The 18271-nt window shown below is 37.1% G+C and overlaps 3 protein-coding genes across 3 annotated transcripts in view; 2 read left to right on the forward strand and 1 right to left on the reverse strand.

Moving 5' to 3' along the window:
* Window positions 1-4898: 4898 nt before the first annotated feature.
* On the forward strand, window positions 4899-5870 carry LOC141808686 (olfactory receptor 2K2-like). Its single transcript, XM_074695361.1, has one exon. The coding sequence runs from the start codon at window positions 4899-4901 to the stop codon at window positions 5868-5870; it is 972 nt and encodes a 323-aa protein (XP_074551462.1).
* A 1943-nt stretch (window positions 5871-7813) lies between these two features.
* On the forward strand, window positions 7814-8746 carry LOC141808688 (olfactory receptor 2K2-like). The gene has a single exon (XM_074695362.1). The coding sequence runs from the start codon at window positions 7814-7816 to the stop codon at window positions 8744-8746; it is 933 nt and encodes a 310-aa protein (XP_074551463.1).
* Window positions 8747-12291: 3545 nt separating this feature from the next.
* agpat3 (1-acylglycerol-3-phosphate O-acyltransferase 3) overlaps window positions 12292-18271 on the reverse strand; it is a 31035-nt gene continuing 25055 nt past the window's right edge. Inside the window, exons 9-10 of the mRNA XM_074694803.1 lie at window positions 16092-16290; window positions 12292-15814 (exon numbers count right to left, since the gene is read on the reverse strand). Of these exons, the coding sequence (XP_074550904.1) occupies window positions 15723-15814; window positions 16092-16290 (291 nt within the window). The 3' untranslated portion in view covers window positions 12292-15722. The remainder of the gene's footprint in view (window positions 15815-16091; window positions 16291-18271) is intronic.

An 18271-nucleotide genomic window follows, 5' to 3' on the forward strand; every position in this document is an offset into this window, starting at 1 on the left:
CACTTAAAGGAAAAAAACATTTCTGGAAATATCTTCAAACGAGTAACTGTATGATGTCACTACACTGGAAAGCTGAAGACAATCCTATTCTGGAGTACCTTGTTTTACCACCTCATCATCACAAAGCTTCGATATTTTACAGAAAAATGAACTCAACACTTGGTAATGATCTTAGAAGTTTGAAGATGTTATGGGAAAAGGACATTGGGGTTGTCTTTGGGAACAAGGAATGGGCAGAAATAATTTCGCAATGTGGAAAATTTGTAAAAGAATGTAAATGCAAACTCACACAATATAAGATCATACAAAGATATTATCGGACCCCTGTGAGACTAAATAGATTAGGCCTTATGAACAACAAACCGTGTTGGAAATGTCAAAATGATACATTAAATACATTGTCTGTGGGAATGCCCAGTTATCCAACACTTCTGGACGGTTGTTATGCAATGTTTACGTGACTGGTTAGAAAGAACTGTACCACTCTGTTCAAAGTTGTGTTTACTGGGTGATGAAGGTCAGATAAGTCATCTATCAAAAGATAAATTCTCTGTTATAATGGTCATGGTCTCGGTGGCTGCTAGGACTATTCTTAAACACTGGAAAGACCCCCGGAACCCCACAGTGTAAAGAATGTGTAAATTTGATGATAAAGACAGCTTCGTATGAATGTGTGCATTCTAAGGTAAACAACAGGGATGGTACTACAGCATCAATTTGGGAATCCTTCTGGTCCCATATTACCGTCAAGCAAGAAAATGACAGTTGAGTTAGTTTGTATGATATTTTGTTATACTAAATATATAATGGATTTATGAACTTATGTATTTAACCTAAATATCCATACTATTTTATCTACTCATCAGCTAGTTACGTATTATGATTATCATCTGTTATTTATGAATTTATTTATTAACCTTTACCTACCAGTAAACACTTCCATACCTTTTGTTTAAGAGCATGTAATATTACTGACACCACTTATGTTATATCTGTATATGAAGGCCCTGCTCAATATCAATGTAATTATGTAATACCATATTAACTGCCATGCATCAAATACATACTTGAGTTATTAGAAAAATAAAAGGAACGATAGATTAACATTTAGATTTCATCACTTCACCGCCATGGAATCCAAATGATGCAATTAGCCATCACCACACTGATACACATATCTGCACTGCCCATGAGAGGCTGCATGGGACCTCCCTGGGGTGCCTCAGTGGAAGACAACAGACACATGCAATAACTGTTGTTTATGTGGAATTTAGGTCCAAGTGCCTCTGAGAGTATTTATCACAACCCCCTGGAGTGAGGACAACTCAGAAAACAATCCCTGTGACCAGTGCACGCCAGCCTCACTCAGCATGAAAACAAAAATATGATGTAACTAGTTTAGAACAAATCAAATTCTCTCACAGCAAAAAATGGTTACTTTTACTTTATCCAAATATAATTTATGAACCTCTCGGCCAGGTCACCCCTAGTAAAAGAGATCAGATCTCAATGGGTTTCATCTGGTTAAAAAAAGGTTAAATAAAGAAATGAATGAATGAATGAATAAATAAATAAATAAATGAATAGATAAATAAATAATGAACTGACTTTATTAAGGACCAGGCGTAAAGAAGTAGGTAACAATGCTTGGAAAGGAGTTGATTGTGTTAAAGAATGGTTTAATATGAATAAGTATCATGAAATGCCAATAAAAAAAGTTTATGGTGTTTGGTGGTGTTGGGACTAACTGAATTAAAATTAATACTAAACAGAATTCTAATTGAGTATGTAAAACCAAATTCTTAGGAGTAATTTTAAATTGTGAGCTTAGTTGGAAGCCACATGTAGAATTTACAAAACAGAAAGTATCTTAATCCTTTAGTACTGTTTACAAAACAAGCCACATGTTGTATTTCTCACTTACAATGCCATATATGACAAGTTGGGTTGAGGTTTGGGGAAATACACACAAAGCGGGTGGTCTAGGTTCAAATCTAGCCTGTGGCCTGTTTCCCGCACGTCACTCCCCACTCTCTACCCCTTTCCTACTCTACGCAACGTGCTCTCCTATCTTGTTAAAGGCATGAGAAGCCCCCAAAATTAACTTAATTAAACATATATAGATCATATTATTAAACTACAGAAAGAGTTATTATAACATTGAACAAAGCTTCTTGTTGTGACACCATTATTAAATTGTTCAAAGATAAAGATTGATGGTATGTTTATGGATTGTAAAGATGAGGCAAAATTGTTTTATTTATTTATCTAAAATGTATTTATTTTGGAGTGGATCATTACTTTGTATGTCTCATTTGTTGGTCATGGACACCAAACTTTTTGTGGCTTCAGTGATATTTTTACTACTTTTGCTCCTGTGTTTGTCTGGAGATCCTACATGTAACTATGGCCGCTTTTTTACATGTGAAATTAGCTGATAGCAGCCTGTAGCATGTCAGTGCTAACTGGTGTAAGACCTGATGATGAGGTGAGGAGAAGGAGGTGAGGACGATGTGCTGGTTCTCAGGTGTGAGCTAAGAAGTGACGACATTGACCTGTCCGTCCATCCATCGTTATTGGGAACGTAAGATCTATCTCCAATAAAATGGATGAGCTAGCTGTGCTAACCCAGCAACAGAGGGATTTCCAGAAGGCAGAGTAGCATCATGCTATTCACAGACATGGCTAACGGAGCTAACATCAGACACCAACGCCATGTTGGAAGAGCTTCACCTGCTGTGAGCAGACAGGACACAGGAGACAGAGATGGAGCATGACTGAAGAAGCTCAGTCCTGGACCCTGTGGAGGTGGAGACTGGCTGAACTGGAGAATGATGGACAAGCTGTCATCATCTATTTTCTTATGGACATTTTTGCACTTTCTATACACTTTCTTACTTTTGTTTTCTTGATTGCTGCTGTGACTTCAATTTTGTTGTACTTGTTACAATGACAATAAAGTTCTATTCTCTTCTATTGTATTGTATTTTATTCTATTCTATTCTATTCTATTCTATTCTATTCTATTCTATTCTATTCTATTCTTATTTGTTTATTTGGTGAACTGATCACACATAATCCATATTCTGCATTAAAGGTTGTAATCAAATTAAAATGCTTATTCATTCATTCATTCATTCATTCATTCATTCATTCATTCATTCATTCATTCATTCATTCATTCACATAAGTAAACTAGAAAGAGCAACCACTACTTACTGCATCAAAAAGGAAAAAGAAAGTACTTTATATTTGAATGTTAGAGCACTTCTTCCTTTTGCTGACAAGCTTTATGGAGATGGTTATTTCATTTTCCAGCATGACTTAAAGGCAGAGTCTTCAGGATTTTCCTAAAAAAATGAAAAAAACAGTCAACTTTTACAGGAAAAATACTGTTCCTATGGGCCCTTATACATGTGTGTCAGTGTCTGTTTCTGCCTCAACCCCCTCCCTTACCTGTATGTTGATGGTTTGGTTGTATCAGGATGTTTCTGGGCAGAGAGCATGGTTAGATCAGCCAATCACAGCACGCTCAGTGCTAAAGTGACTTTATGTAATGATGGTTGTGAGTGGCTAATCAGAGCAGATAAAGTGGAAACCTTCGGTCTAAGAATATGAAACAATGAATAAGTGCTAAAACCTGCTGTCTCAAAGGTGTCCACTTGAGGCTGGCTCCAAAAGTACTGGAAGTCGCATATATTTGAAGCCTTGTTAAGAAAAAATCTCCTGTCTGAATCGCTAATTTCACTATCTGCACTGTACAGGATGTCTAACTTGCCAGTTAAGTCTACGGAGCAGATTCGATACTGGTAACACGGAAAAAGAAATCACCAAACAGTTGAAGCGTTTCCTAAACAAGGGTGAAGCTTGGCTCGACTTTTATGTGGTGAAGGGTGACATGACCACGTATGTGTCAAATACCCATGATTAGCTTGTGCTAGCATACCAAGCCAGGTGCACAGCTCTTGAGTGTCTCTCTTATAGAAACGTGATGCCACAGGTGGTGGCTGGGCTAGTGAGTGTGTTCTCGTGGTCATGATCAGTGGCAGTGGGTGTGCGCTGCTGCTGGCACTGATCCGAGGAGGAGCCCAGTTTGAATGTTGTGTTTACTAACGAGTATTGAAAATTCTTGCAAAATCTACTTTTTAATGATTTACTTTCCAACCACAACACTTGGTGGCACATAAAGCAGCTTGACTGGATCATCCTCCTTGTCCTTCTCATCACCTTCATTTTAAACTGACTTTAGAAACGCTAAATCTCCAAATTAATATTTTCATTTGCTGGAAAATTAATCCCATAGATTCTTTCCTAATTGCACACCTTGCATATGCATGCATGAAGGAGTCTCTGGGTATTGTATATTGTTTGCTATCTGTAAGAGGAGAAAATGTTGGTTCGATTGAGTGAACTGAAGTTTTCAGCCTGCTTGCAGTTGCATCTATGAAAAGAATGGAAAGCCTGTTTTTTGACCCTAACAAAACCCAGATAAACAAATATTAATTTGTTCATTAAATTAAATTACTTAAAAGAATCTGGTTTCAAATGTAAGTGCTTTGAGGCAAACCCAAACAAAGATATTAGTGGTTTATTTTCATTTGTTGTTTTTTATTATTAATGTAGCACTTGGCAACAGCAGCATCCAATCAGAAACTTCTCCTTGGTAAATTAATGCAGTGACGTTTTTCTTTTCTTTTTTTTTTTTCTTTTTTTTTTTTTTTATAAAAACAGCTGTAACCTCTGAGTTGTGGTTAGTCTGCATCGAGGAAGTTCATGTTCTAATGACAGGTTATTAAAGAATAGAATCGTTTAATGTACTGAGATTGCTGACTTTTTTCACTGCTTGTAGAAAGCTTGATAGGCTTATCCTCTTGAAGCAGAGCCCTGAAGTTTAGAGAATGGAAAACAGCACTGTCTCTTTTTACTTTAACTTCACTATGTTCATGAACATCGGGCTCTATCGTTATCCTGCCTTTATTTTTTGCCTTCTGCTCTACACCTTCATTGTGTCTGCTAACTTTACCTTGATACTGATCATCATAAAGGAAAGTACACTGCATGAGCCAATGTACATTTTCATTGCATTTTTATCTGTGAACTCTCTGTATGGCTCCACTGGTTTTTTCCCCAGGTTCCTGATGGATCTGTTGTCTGACAGTAATCTGATCTCTCGTCCTGCTTGTTTCACACAGATTTTTGTCATTTACACGTATGCATCTTATGAACTGAGCATTCTGAGCATTATGTCATATGATAGGTATGTGGCTGTTTGTCATCCTTTACACTATCGCAGAAAGATGAACTCGAAAACAGTCTATATGTTGTCATTTTTAGCATGGGTCTGCCCAGCCTGTAACCTTACAGTAAGCATCAGCATGGTGGTCAGGCTTCCTCTGTGTGGGACTATTGTACAAAAGGTCTACTGTGCCAGCTGGAATATTGTCAAATTGTCTTGTAGTACTGCTGCTGTCAACAATGTTGTTGCACTGTTAGGGGCCGTTCTGATAGCCTTCCTGCCCTTTGCTTTCATACTGTACACCTATTTGAGGATTGTTGTTGCTTGTTGGAAAAAATCATCAGAGGTCAGGGGGAAAGTATTACAGAGCTGTTTACCACATGTCATTTCATTTGCAGTTTATTCCATAACATCTTTTAGTGATACTGCATTGAGTCGACAAAATCTTGACACCATAAACCCTTTTGTGGCCATAATTTTATCTTTAGAATTTGTAATCATTCCTCCAGTTCTTAATCCCCTCGTGTATGGCTTGAAATTACCAGAAATTAGAAGACACATTCTTAAGATACTGGGCGTTCAAGCTCAAATTAAAAAAATAACTCCAGTAGAAGTTCACCAGATTCAACAGTGATTGTTTAAGCATCTGTGTGACATGAAAAACACACTCAACAACAACAAAAATCTCCTAAAGCAAATGTATTTTTAAGTTTAAAACAGATTTTTCCTTCTATGTTTCACTACAGTGATTAACCTTTTGGTAAGTTCATTCTGAGTTGTTGCATGATTATTATTATTGTCTATGGTGTTACTTTATTAAGCTGCCCTTATCAGCTTTCTAAAATGACTAATATATCATTATGTGTAGTGCAACTCTCCATCCACCAAAGGACTGAATTGTAAATACAAAAAATGCCACAAAATCGAGCAGACACTTATGGCCTATTTTGAGGGACTTGTGCTTGAATCACAAACTGTGAAGGCATCAGTTTAAACCATCACAATACCTGTGCATTTAACAATGAATATACATAACATAAAAATAATCAAAAAGTTGCATTTTATGTCTTTTACTTTCTTTTTGTTTTTCATCCTTCTAATCACACCAAGCACTCCACTACTCACCATGTAGCACTGTGTGTGCTTGTGTGTGTAACATCACAACATCAAATAACAACATCAAATAAAGCAATAATAACATCCAGTAGATTTACATGCAAGCAGCACTATCTATCTATCTATCTATCTATCTATCTATCTATCTATCTATCTATCTATCTATCTATCTATCTATCTATCTATCTATCTATCTATCTATCTATCTATCTATCTATCTATCTATCTATCTGTGTGTATGTGTTTAGAATAGAATATAATAGAACTTTATTTGTCATTGCAACAAGTACAAGGAAATTGCAGTTACATCCCTTCCAAGACAGACAAGGGAAGACCGGAATGGGATAAACCTAGGAGCAAGCTACCCAGGACTCCTTTGACTAGAAAAGAAACTGGGAGAGGAGAGGGATATATATGAAAGTATATATATATATATATATATATATATATATATATATATATATATATATATATATATATATATATATATATATATATATATATATATACATAGATAGATATATATAAGCATTGAACGTGTCAATTTTTTTCTCATCAGATTTATTTCCAAAACTGCAAAACAAAATTTGGACATACATATTAACTCAGATAAGTCACACATGAAAAGAAATCACAATGTTAAGGTCCATAAATAATGATTACGTGGAATCAGGTGTGATAACACAGGAAAAAAGTATTGAACATACTGAGACTCATCTAATACTTAGTGGAGGAGCCGTTGTTTGCAATGAAAGCTTCCATACACTTCTTGTATGTTTTAACTGGTGGCTCACACTGCTCAGGTGTGATTTTGGCCCATTCCTCTGTGTTCAATTGGATTCAATTTAGGTGAATGACTATATATATATATATATATATATATATATATATATATATATATATATATATAAAGATTATCACATGTCTAAGTGTATAGATACAATCTATCTATTGAAACACTACAATTGAGTTTGTGTGTGTGTGTGCATGTGTAAAACACATCACTGTTCTAGTAGGATGACAAACAGTGAGAGACACTTCTGAGGTCAGTTATTTTCCATTTTCACCTCTAGATGTCTGTAGATTGACTTTGAATGAACCATACAGAAATTTGGTTGTTTTTTGTAGCGATCACATCATCACAATTCCCTGTGCTGCTTAGCTGGTTGTCTGTCATTGCTGATTAGCTGGTTGTCTGTCATTACCACAAAGGGATATAAGGTGATGCCATTCTGACATCCAAGTCTTTCAGGGACAGACACTTACAGAACTGGATGAACTTCCCTCTCTAGCAGAACCAGTCTGCACCATCTTCTTGGTGGTGCATTCAAAGTTCTTGTTGTTCCTTTTTTTTTTTTTTTCTTAAATTATACATTATTTTTATTTTCATTATTATTGTCATTTTTATTGTTGTTGTTATTGTTGTTGTTGTTTTTTTGGTTGTTTTCTTGAATTTTTGACATGAAGGACAATTTCTCAGTAATTACCATGTTTACTCTTTCAGGGGTAAGTGGGACAACAAAATACAGACTCACTATCTTTGTTCTTGCTTTACTGTGTTACTGTGTGATTTGGCTGATCAATGTCACCATAATTGTGACGACCATTATAGATAAACGCCTTCATCAGCCCATGTATATCTTCCTCTGTAACTTGTGTATCAATGGACTTTATGGGACCACAGGCTTTTACCCCAAGTTTCTCAAGGATCTTCTGTCTTTCACTAACGTCATATCTCACTCTGGCTGCCTTCTGCAGGGGTTTGTTTTGCACTCTTCTGCTGGTGCTGATTTCTCTATCTTAGCTCTGATGGCCTATGACAGATATGTGGCTATTTGTCGGCCTCTGGCGTACCACTCTGTGATGACCAAACAAAGAGTTTGGGTTTTTGTGTTGATTGCCTGGATGGTTCCCTTACAGCTTTTGTTACTCAGCACTGTAACATCATCGACCTCCAGAGTATGTGGCTCACACATACCAAAGATCTACTGTGTGAATTATCTGGTTAACAAACTAGCTTGCTCTGCCTCCATTGCAATGATTATTATACCAGCTTTTAACTACACTTTCTATTTTTGCCATGTACTTTTTGTCATTTGGTCTTATGCTTATTTGATCAGAACATGTGTAAAATCTCAAGAGAACAGAGGCAAGTTCATGCAGACATGTCTGCCACATTTGCTGTGTTTAATAGTTGTTGTTTCATCTTTGCTTTTTGATTTGCTGTACATGAGGTACGGCTCAAAAACGTTACCACAAAGTGTCAAGAATTTTATGGCGATAGAATTTCTCATAGTTCCTCCAATCCTCAATCCACTAATATATGGTTTAAAATTAACTCAAATAAGGAACGGGATCATATCACTGTTGTGCAGTAAACGTCCCAGTACTTAGACACAGGCTGTTTTGGGGGGATTGTGTTGTCACAGTTGAAAGATGAAATATATTTTTCCTCCAGCTTGATTGCAGAGGACACAGCTGAGATAAACCCAGGATCTCTCTTCAGACTGAACGTTGGGCTGTAAAAAAAAAAAAAAGCTTGCAAGGGTTGTTACATCCCTCCTTCATGTTTTTCTCTCTGAAAATTGATCATATTTAACATTAACTGTGAAACACTGTGTATCAATCTTATTCTTTTCAAACTTTTTTGTGCATTGTAGACTCCAGATAAAATCATGCACTGTAATTGTATGCAAGTAAATAAGTGGCCTTTGTATGACAGAGAATTAGGGCCACGTTAAAGCAATTTAAAAGAAAAAAAAAAAAGTGGGGGACTTTCATCCCATAAATTTATGAGAATTAGCTCTTTATTTTAGTCTGTATTGTCAAAAATCTAATAAATGATCGTGTGTAAAATTATTTTGATGATGCTCCTCCTCCTGGGTGAAGTTATTTCATATTTCTCTAGCTTATTTTATCGGTGTTGCAGATGTTTCATTCCAAGAAGAGCCACTCTGCATAGAGGACAGCACAAGTTCCCCGGCACAGAGAACAGTTCATTTAGAGGGAAATAAGTTTGCAGCTCTCAGTCTACCTGGCTGTGATTGCAGAGAGGTGTGGATTTGTCAAAGCAATATTTTATATTAATTGGGGAAAGATTAATCTGTGAATACTTTTCTATCCCTGCTGTAGTTCTCAGAAAAGCTCCAGTTTCTTATCTTAAGGACTCTGTAAAGACAGCACACTACATCAGCATAAAATCACAGCTGTAGTTATAGTTATGCTAATATGCCAAAAGATGAAACAATTCCTCATTTGTGACTTTATTCTGGTAATATTAAGGGATTAATTTTGTAAATTATCTTTTTCTTTTTTTAAATGGGATTGTCACACTCCATCATGTGCTGTGGTTGTTTACTAGTCTATATATGGAATCTGAAAGACTTAAGTAAGGAAATATTTTATGCATTAATTAAAATGCTTGAAATTGTGTAACAAAGAAAGAGAAAAGAAAAAAAAAGAGAAAGATTGTTTTAAGGTAAAGTTATCAGTTGAGCAGATAACCATACTCTGGCTGTACAGGCAGAGTGGAGGATCCTGGCACCACTTGCTCTGTAAAGCCCCTCCTACTACTCACTGATACATTGATGATGATATGAAAACACTTTGAGCTCAGCTCTGGACTGACCAAAGGTTAAAAAAAAAAAGAAAGAAAACTGGATGTATTTTTGTGATTTGTAAAACCAATGTCCAGTTAAACTACGGGACAAATCTGGTCAACGTGGGAACCGTGGATTTGCCTGGATTACCTTTAGGTCTCAGCTGAACTGAAACTTCTTAACGGAAACCATTTGATTTAAAGATGGGGTTTTACAACCTTATTTCCTTCTATAACCTTACTGTGTGCTGTTTGTAATAACATAACCATCATTGAGTATTACAGCCCCAAGCTTTTTAAGGAGCAAATGTTTACTACTTAGAGTTTCATGATAAACCTGTGTGAACTTCTGCAGAGTTTGTGTTGTATTTGTCAGTAACTGCTGATTATCCCTCCTTTTCTGAATCTAATTAAAAGATTTGAGTCCTAGGTCTACTGCTCTGTAATGGCTGTTTAGGTGACAACAACTGTTTTTTTTAACCTATTGTGTAGTTTTTTTTTTTTTGTTTTTTTTTGTTTTTTTTGGTGTTAAAGTGTGGCGCTCATCATAAGAACACAAGATAAACTCTGAGCATACATGTCCTGTTAATGTCATCTACTCATTTTAGTTATAAAGTCTGTTTTATTTGGTGCACATGGAATAGCTTGGCATTCTGTGTGAAAAAAAAACCTAAAGTACCACATCAAACAGATATTTTTCTTGTTCACCAAAATGTGTTATATACTTAAAAAATATATCTTTTATTTAATGCAGATATTTAGATTAAAATTAAATCATTTTTTTCATCACTGTGGTGATATTTTGTCTGTTTTTATGATCAAGTCATCAAAACACCAACCTTTCAAATTTCTCTTGCTGGTATGATAAGGGAGTTCAATGCAGCTGGAGAGTAGAAGTGTCAAAGTAAGTTGCAGCCAATGAGCTCTGTTGCCCAAAGGGTCCACTCCTATTTATTTATTTATTTTTATTTATTTATTTATCTCAAACTTAAAAAACAGAAAACAAAAGAAAATAAAGAAATAACAAACAACAACAACCAAATCCAACTAGTAATATGAAATCCAAACTCTACTGCTACAGTACCTTAACAAATTAGGCGTGTGAGTGCAAACACATGCACATGCAACCAGTTTGAGAAGGAACAGAAAGAAGCTATAAAGCTTATCTAGTCCTGCCCCTTCAATACAAATCAGATGCAATACTAAATTATAACTTAGAACCTGCTGTCATTATTTATGGAAACAATGTGAATTCATGGGTAATAGTAACCCCCTTCTACATAACAATCACCACGACAACAAACAAAACATCCTCAATAAAAGTTAGCACTTCCGAGAACTCATTATATACATTATATGTCCATATAATAGAAATCCACATATTGTTCATACAGTCTTTATGTAATCAAGCCATTTTAAATGTCAACAGTATTTATAAACATCCATCTCATAATACTATCAAATTCCCCGTAATATATCTGTTCAAAACAACATTTTAAGTTTTACTTACATATGTTAATAGTTATCAGTATTCATGTCCAAGGCCATGTTATTACTAAATTACCTGTATGAGTTTAGTAGTATGTTTTTATAGTGTAGTTTTAATATTTGCTTGTTACTGCACATTTTTAAAGTGACACCCAGTCTGTTCCAGAGTTTGACTCCACAAACAGAAATGCACAAACTTTTAAGAGTTGAGTGAATGACTGGAAAAATGAAATTATGTTCACCCCTTAGATTATAGCCCCCATCTCTTCTATTTCAGTTCTTTACTTCATATCTCAAATTTACAAGAGACAGGAACTTAGATAAATGTTTTCTCTAACTGTTCACTTCCTGTCCTGGTTGGCTGATTTTCATGAACATAAGGTGCCTGGAGTCATAACTGCCATTTTTTCTCATTAGTTTCTTTGCATAGCTGTTTAGCATGACATAATTTCTGAATTAGAGCAGTTTTGGTCATTTTACATGCTTGTATTTGTGTTGTTGGTGCGCTCTGATTGATTGGGTTGGGGCATCAATTAAGATCTGAACAAAAAGGTGACAGGTATTTGTCAACCGGCTGTTAATTAGCTATGATTAAGCCAAAGCTACAAAGACCTGATGAGGATTCAAGTTTTTATGAAATAAACAGAAGCCAGACTATTGACTACCTCAATACCCCACTCAAAACCCACTCATTAATAAACAATAATACATCTTAAATCAAGTTCGAGTTTTAATAAAAAAACAAGCCATATTTAGACACCGCAACAAGAACAAAAGCAAGAATCACACTTCTTCAGCTTCCACAGAAAGCCTTTTATTCAGGTTCAAATCCAGAGTTAATGCCACAGCTGTTGCATTCTGTAAAAGAGTCCCTGAGTCAGAATAAACTAGTTTTACTGACCGCGCAATAGTGCACATCATGCAAAAAGTAACTGACTACAATAAGAAACCACAGTCCATAAGAAAGTTTGAAAACGCTTCTTAAGCATATGTCTGTGGCTACAGCCGCCTGTCTGTGGCTTTAGTTAGAAGAGAAGCAGTGGGTGAGTACTAACAGCTCTAAACCTGGAAGGTGAGAGTCTTTGCAGACAATACTGTAACTACACCATGATGGCCAGATCACTGTAAAATCCCCTCAGCTGTAGCTTTTCATTTGCAGTACATTTGGTTGTAGCCTGAATAAATGGCCTGTCATTGCAAGAACTATTGCAAAGTAACAGAAGAGCACCTTAGCCATTTCTAGAACTGAAAATAGTATTCATCATTTACATTATGTACATGTTTATACAGTCAACATCCTGTCACGTCATGTGACTACAAATTCAAAATGTCCTCAGGACATTTGGTAAATGTGTCATTCAAGATGTCTTATGCAAACATAGGAACAGCTACGAACATATCTAAACTTTTAAAAGTGAATGTGACAACTGAACCTGTTGTGGCAATTTTCAGGTTACATCATTTCATCGATCACTCGTCTCATTCCTGGCTCTGAGTGGAAAAGCACTGACGTGTCATGATGAATGAAGGATGAACAGTGTTGATGGGCCTTTATGAAAGTGGTTGATTTTATGAATAAGGAAAACTACAAATAGGAAATGGTTAAAGTATTTGTTTACATGGATCCAGTTTACCTTAGTCCAAAAGTTATAATCATCTGATCTAATTGCTTGTACAATCAGAGAAACTCACACAGAACCAAATAAGTCCAAAGAGTAAGATTTGTGATTAAATCCTTTAATAATCTCAAGTGTTAAATTGAAGAAAACATAAAAATAATCTTAGAAAACAAAAGCTGACTCAAATGGTGCCATTAACTGAATAATCTTTGAGATTTTATAAAAGAGGAGTCCATTTCTGATGTGATTTAATTTGAAAAAACAAACAAGTTAGCACATTTCTATTTCAACCTGCATAAAAAGTTTGCAAAGATCCATTTGATTCCTTCAACATTCGTTCTGATTTTGACAGATGCATTTTCCAAAACGCCAACACAGGTTGGACTGCATTCATATCTGATGCTGAATGGTGGGATCAAAAAAGAAGATTAAAAAAAATTACAAGGAACTACATCTCAAACATTTCTGAGGTAAAGAAACTCCAAGCATCTTGCTGTATAAAATTGAACTTGATTACAAATAGAGCTCTCTGTTCATCAGAGCAGACCCAATCTTTTATTTAATTCAATTCTTAAAATCAAATTGTTTTTTAAAACAGAAACCTGGCAACTAATCTCAGGAACTTGCTTCCTAAAGAAGGGGACATGGTCAATCCTTCACTACCAAATGGGTTCAGTGGGCTTCTACCTTTTCACACAAAAATTAAGCAGCACTGTCTATTAAGGCTTGCATGAAATCTGTCTATCCAGAGAAAACTCAAGGACATACACAAAATATTGCTGCAGAGGGGTGATGATCCCCAAAAAGATGAAGCTAATGCAACAAAACTTATGGTTAATACAATATATGGCATGGAAGAAAAGACAAGAGAGCAGGACAAGTATTCCCTTCATGTCTTGCTACCAGTGTTTGCATCAGAGTTTGGAAAATGTGGCTCGTCGCACTGGAAATCATCTACCCATAGACATCAGTAGTCAGTTTTTAGACATGGTTTTTTACAAAGCAACTCTGGGGGGAAGGATTCTTAGATTTGTGTGTTAGAACAACCCTTACAACAACAACAACAATAGAGGAACTGGGCAACGTTGTAGATTAGAAATAGTTTCAGCTGTTTTATGAAGAGAACAGATACTCAGAAGTAAATCAGAGGTAAGAAGTAGGTGCTGTTCTTAAAGGGGTGGCAAATAATCCCTTGCCTGAGCAAGCTTGATTTAAGGCGGAGGTTAAAACACCAAATCTACAGTGAAAATATGGACAGCAAAGGATATGGTAACTCCTGGAAGGCTACGTTAAAACAAAAATGAACCACAGATGCAGAAGAGTAACATCATGCGTCATGTCTGCTGTGTTTTGTCTTTTCAGAGGGTGGGTGGTAGGTGGAACTAGTTTCGGTGTATGAGTTAGACCTGTGTGTAAAATTAATATCATGTCTAGGGGTTGAAAAATCCATGTATGAATTCTAGACTTTAGGACTAAGGGTGTGAAAATTAAAGCAAAATGATGGAAATAAGTTGAAATGTGTTGACAGAAGTCTGTGGGTGCTATTGCTGCAGGCTGTGAAGTAGCCCTGTAACAGATCCTTGATAAGGACAGGCCGTCCCACTCTATATGCTGACTCTGGTTTAGCAAACTCCTGGCTCTCCAAACCAAAATGTAAAGGGTCAGTTCACCAAGATAGAAAAATCTGAGACAGTAAAGACAAAAATAAACTTCACCGCTGCAGTATGTAAATCAGAACTGTCCTAAAATCTCTGGCTCTGGATCTCTATGTCTGAAATACCAGGAGTGAAGTGAATAGATAATGCTCAAAGTTGAAATGATGGATCTCTTTCCAATCTTGATATCTTTAAAAACTGAATAATTCAAACAAGCCAGAGTGGTTAGCTTCCGTTGTTTTATAATCCCTAAATATTGAAAACTGAAATGATCTTGAGACAGTTTCTGAAAGACTGAACTGTTGTTACATTTTCTGTTTTTAAATGTATTGTTACACTGACTTTAGATTCATGCACAACCGTTGGGGCTGCAAACTGCCAGGCTGGTTGGCAAGGCATTTGTTAGTAAGTGAACTTACCCTGTAATTCAAGGATGGGTCCAATGACACCATTTCCCAATACAAGTCCCAATAGAGGAACAAAACAGAGCAAGATGTCCTTCTTCCTACAGGTTGTGGTTACAGAGAACTGCCCCTGGGTGTGAGTTATGGTTTGAAAGATAATTATGAACTGGCTTGTGTCCTGCAGGCAAAATGAATGTGCACGTCACCAGTCTCTGAAAGGCCAATGACTGTGACAGGAAGTGGAGATTGGGAGCACAGAGCAGAATGTGGACTGTCTGGCTGCCTATGTGACCTCAGCCAGGTTAGAAGCCCAACCAAGGCTCTTTCTGGGATTCAATGGGACTTGGATGGGGACAGTGAGCCATTAGCAAGATCAGGCAAGATCCAGGGGAACAATGTTGCATTCTCCCCTTCTGTGTTGCACCAGAGAGCTTAAACCCAAGATCTTCCATGTTCTCTTTCATTCTAGTGCAGTTATTTTATCTAGTTCTAGTCTTTATCATGTTTTCACAGCTGGGTGTCTTCTGCAGCCTGCCAACTGACTCAAAGTGAGAGGACAACAGAGTTGGGCAGGACTGTCATACATAACGGGGGGGATGAAGCACATTAGTTTTCTTTCTTGGCCTCCGGGTTGCCGTAACTGGAACCTGTCTTCTTCACCTCTGTGACTCCAATGAGTCGACGGATAGCTATAGAGGCTGCAGGAAGAACAGAGGAGAAAGACAGAAAGGGCAGAGTGAATTGCAAAAAAATTGAAATGTGCAATTTTCTTATACTTTGTTGCAATGACAAATAAAATTCTATTCCATTCTTTTTCTAATAGGCAGAAGGACAAAAATGTACAACAAAGCTGAGCCTGCAGAGTCAAAAACTTTCAAATATCTGTTTTCAAGGAACAGCCAGGAATCAGCGCATCCCATGAACCCGCAAGAAGAAGCTGTGCTGTTTCTGTTATGAAGGCCAAAGGCAACTTACCAATGAAGAGGAAGATGATAAAGCCAATGATGAGGAGGGGGGAACCGCTGACTATGACTCCACATGCAAAGTTGATGAGGGGTGAAAGGAGAAGTGTGGCCCAAAATAAGAAGTTCAGCAGTGTCCAAAGTCTGCGCCGTGGGATTATTGTGGGCCCAGGGAACTTGCCTTCCTTGTTGTACATTTCCTGCAGGGCATCCTGAAAAGGACAGGAGAAAGCAGTCTGAAGTGTATGAAGTAATCATGTGTGCCATTTGCCCTGAAATAACCATTACCAAACTGAATTCTTTTGAATGAATTGTCTTTAAGAATGTCCTCGCTTTACCCAAATGACAGAGCGGTTGGGGAACACCAAGAATGTAAGTGGTTAACTCAGATGACAGAATAATCCAAGAACAAATATCAAAACCAGTTAACCCTGGATGAGGCCAATAGGACCACATCACTGCAAAAAGCAATGATGGGATCCTAAGGACGCGGTCACACTGATAAACTGTACCGTGCTTAAGCACGCTTCAGCCCTGAAGCACGTTTCAAAGGGCCAGTGTGACTGCAACTGTGCTGTGCTTAAGCATGATTCACTTCTTTGCTTTGGCATGCTTCAGAGAGGTGGACTTTAGCATAGTTAACTTAACGCATGAGCAAAAGCATGCAAGCAGCCCTGGCTGAGTACCAGCCTAACTGGGAACGAGTTTGACATAGCCCGTAACAATGGGCCATCCACTCTAAATTCCCAGAGCACCCCCCCCAAGATGCCAAAGGGTACACAGTCAAAAGCTTTGTCCAGGTCCACAAACTCCCATGCCCCCTCTAGCACCCTTGCAAGGGTGTGCATTAAATCTCAAAGAAAGGAAACCCTAGCCCAAACCACTGAGACCAAAATTGAATTTGGGTCTTGGGGAAGAAGGTCATCAGAGGAAGAATGCAGCGATGACTCAAAAAAATATACAATTTATCAGAGCAAAATTGATTATTATCAGAGACTTCATGCATTAGAGGGTTTAAAGGAGACGCTTCCAGAATAACAGCAATTACCCATACACACACACACACACACACACACACACACACACACACACACACACACACACACACACCTTAACCCCAAAATAGGGGTATGGGAGACTGGGACCCCCTACTGTGGGCATAAACTAACAGGCCACTACAAAAAAACAAAAAAACAAAAAAATAAAAATAAAAAGCCTGGAGCACTTAATTTAGCTGAGTGAGAGAATTAGCCTGTGTGCATATATTGCTGTGATTTGTGAACTAATCTGCAGTTGTTGATACTATTATTATCCTGGCTTAACCATCTCAGGGGGGCCTCTGGCGACAAAGAAATGTGGAAAATAGATCAAATATTCTCTTTTTGCATGGTTTTGTATAACTTTTAACCCTGATTCTATAATGATTGTTTTTTGGATAAAATAAGCAACTAAAAATTAGTTTTGATTTTTCAAGGCATTTGGCCATCTCCCCATTAGTGTTTGCAATCCTCAATGGGGTCCCTAGTCCCGCTTTTGAAAATCACTTTTCCAGAGCGATGAAGGATTTAAGATCTTGCCACAATATGCTTTCACACAAACGAAGCACAGAGACTAAACTGTCAGAGAACCTCTGAGCCACAGTTGCCCCCAAAGAAAACTTTCACCGGCATATCGTCACACTATTAACATAATGGCCAAAGTCATTTTCTAAGTTTTTGGGAAAACACAAAAAAACTTTACCGAATACAGAGAACATATTTATTAATCATTTCAATCAAAGAGGCCTTCACAGTGGATAAATGATATGCATACAACATTGTGTGTCAATCATGTAACAATAAAGGATAAAGTGACTGAGGCCAATTTATCTAACACTCCAGTGCGACTTAGGCAGTTTTAGACCTGCAAATTCAAAACTGAAATTTCCCTGAGTTAAATTACACAAATGTCGATAAATCAAATTGGTCAGGAGACAGTTCCTTTCCTCGCCTCTCCAGGTCTTCTTTTCTGGGTTTTTTATTGAACTTATCCCATTTCTAACATCCAGCTTTGACAAGGTTTGAAACCTGACCATTAACTGTCCTTTAATTCCATAAAGAGAACTCAAAACTTAAGCCGCGATTTCACCAAGCAGTCCAGGTCGGTTCAGTACGGTTTGGCTCGGTTTGGGACAGTTAAGCCTGATCCCGTTTG

Source organism: Halichoeres trimaculatus, unplaced genomic scaffold, assembly GCF_033239565.1.
Source record: "Halichoeres trimaculatus isolate MK-OKI-2021-1 unplaced genomic scaffold, fHalTri1.1 fHalTri1_scaffold_19, whole genome shotgun sequence".
In the NCBI taxonomy this organism is placed as follows: Eukaryota; Metazoa; Chordata; class Actinopteri; order Labriformes; family Labridae; genus Halichoeres; species Halichoeres trimaculatus.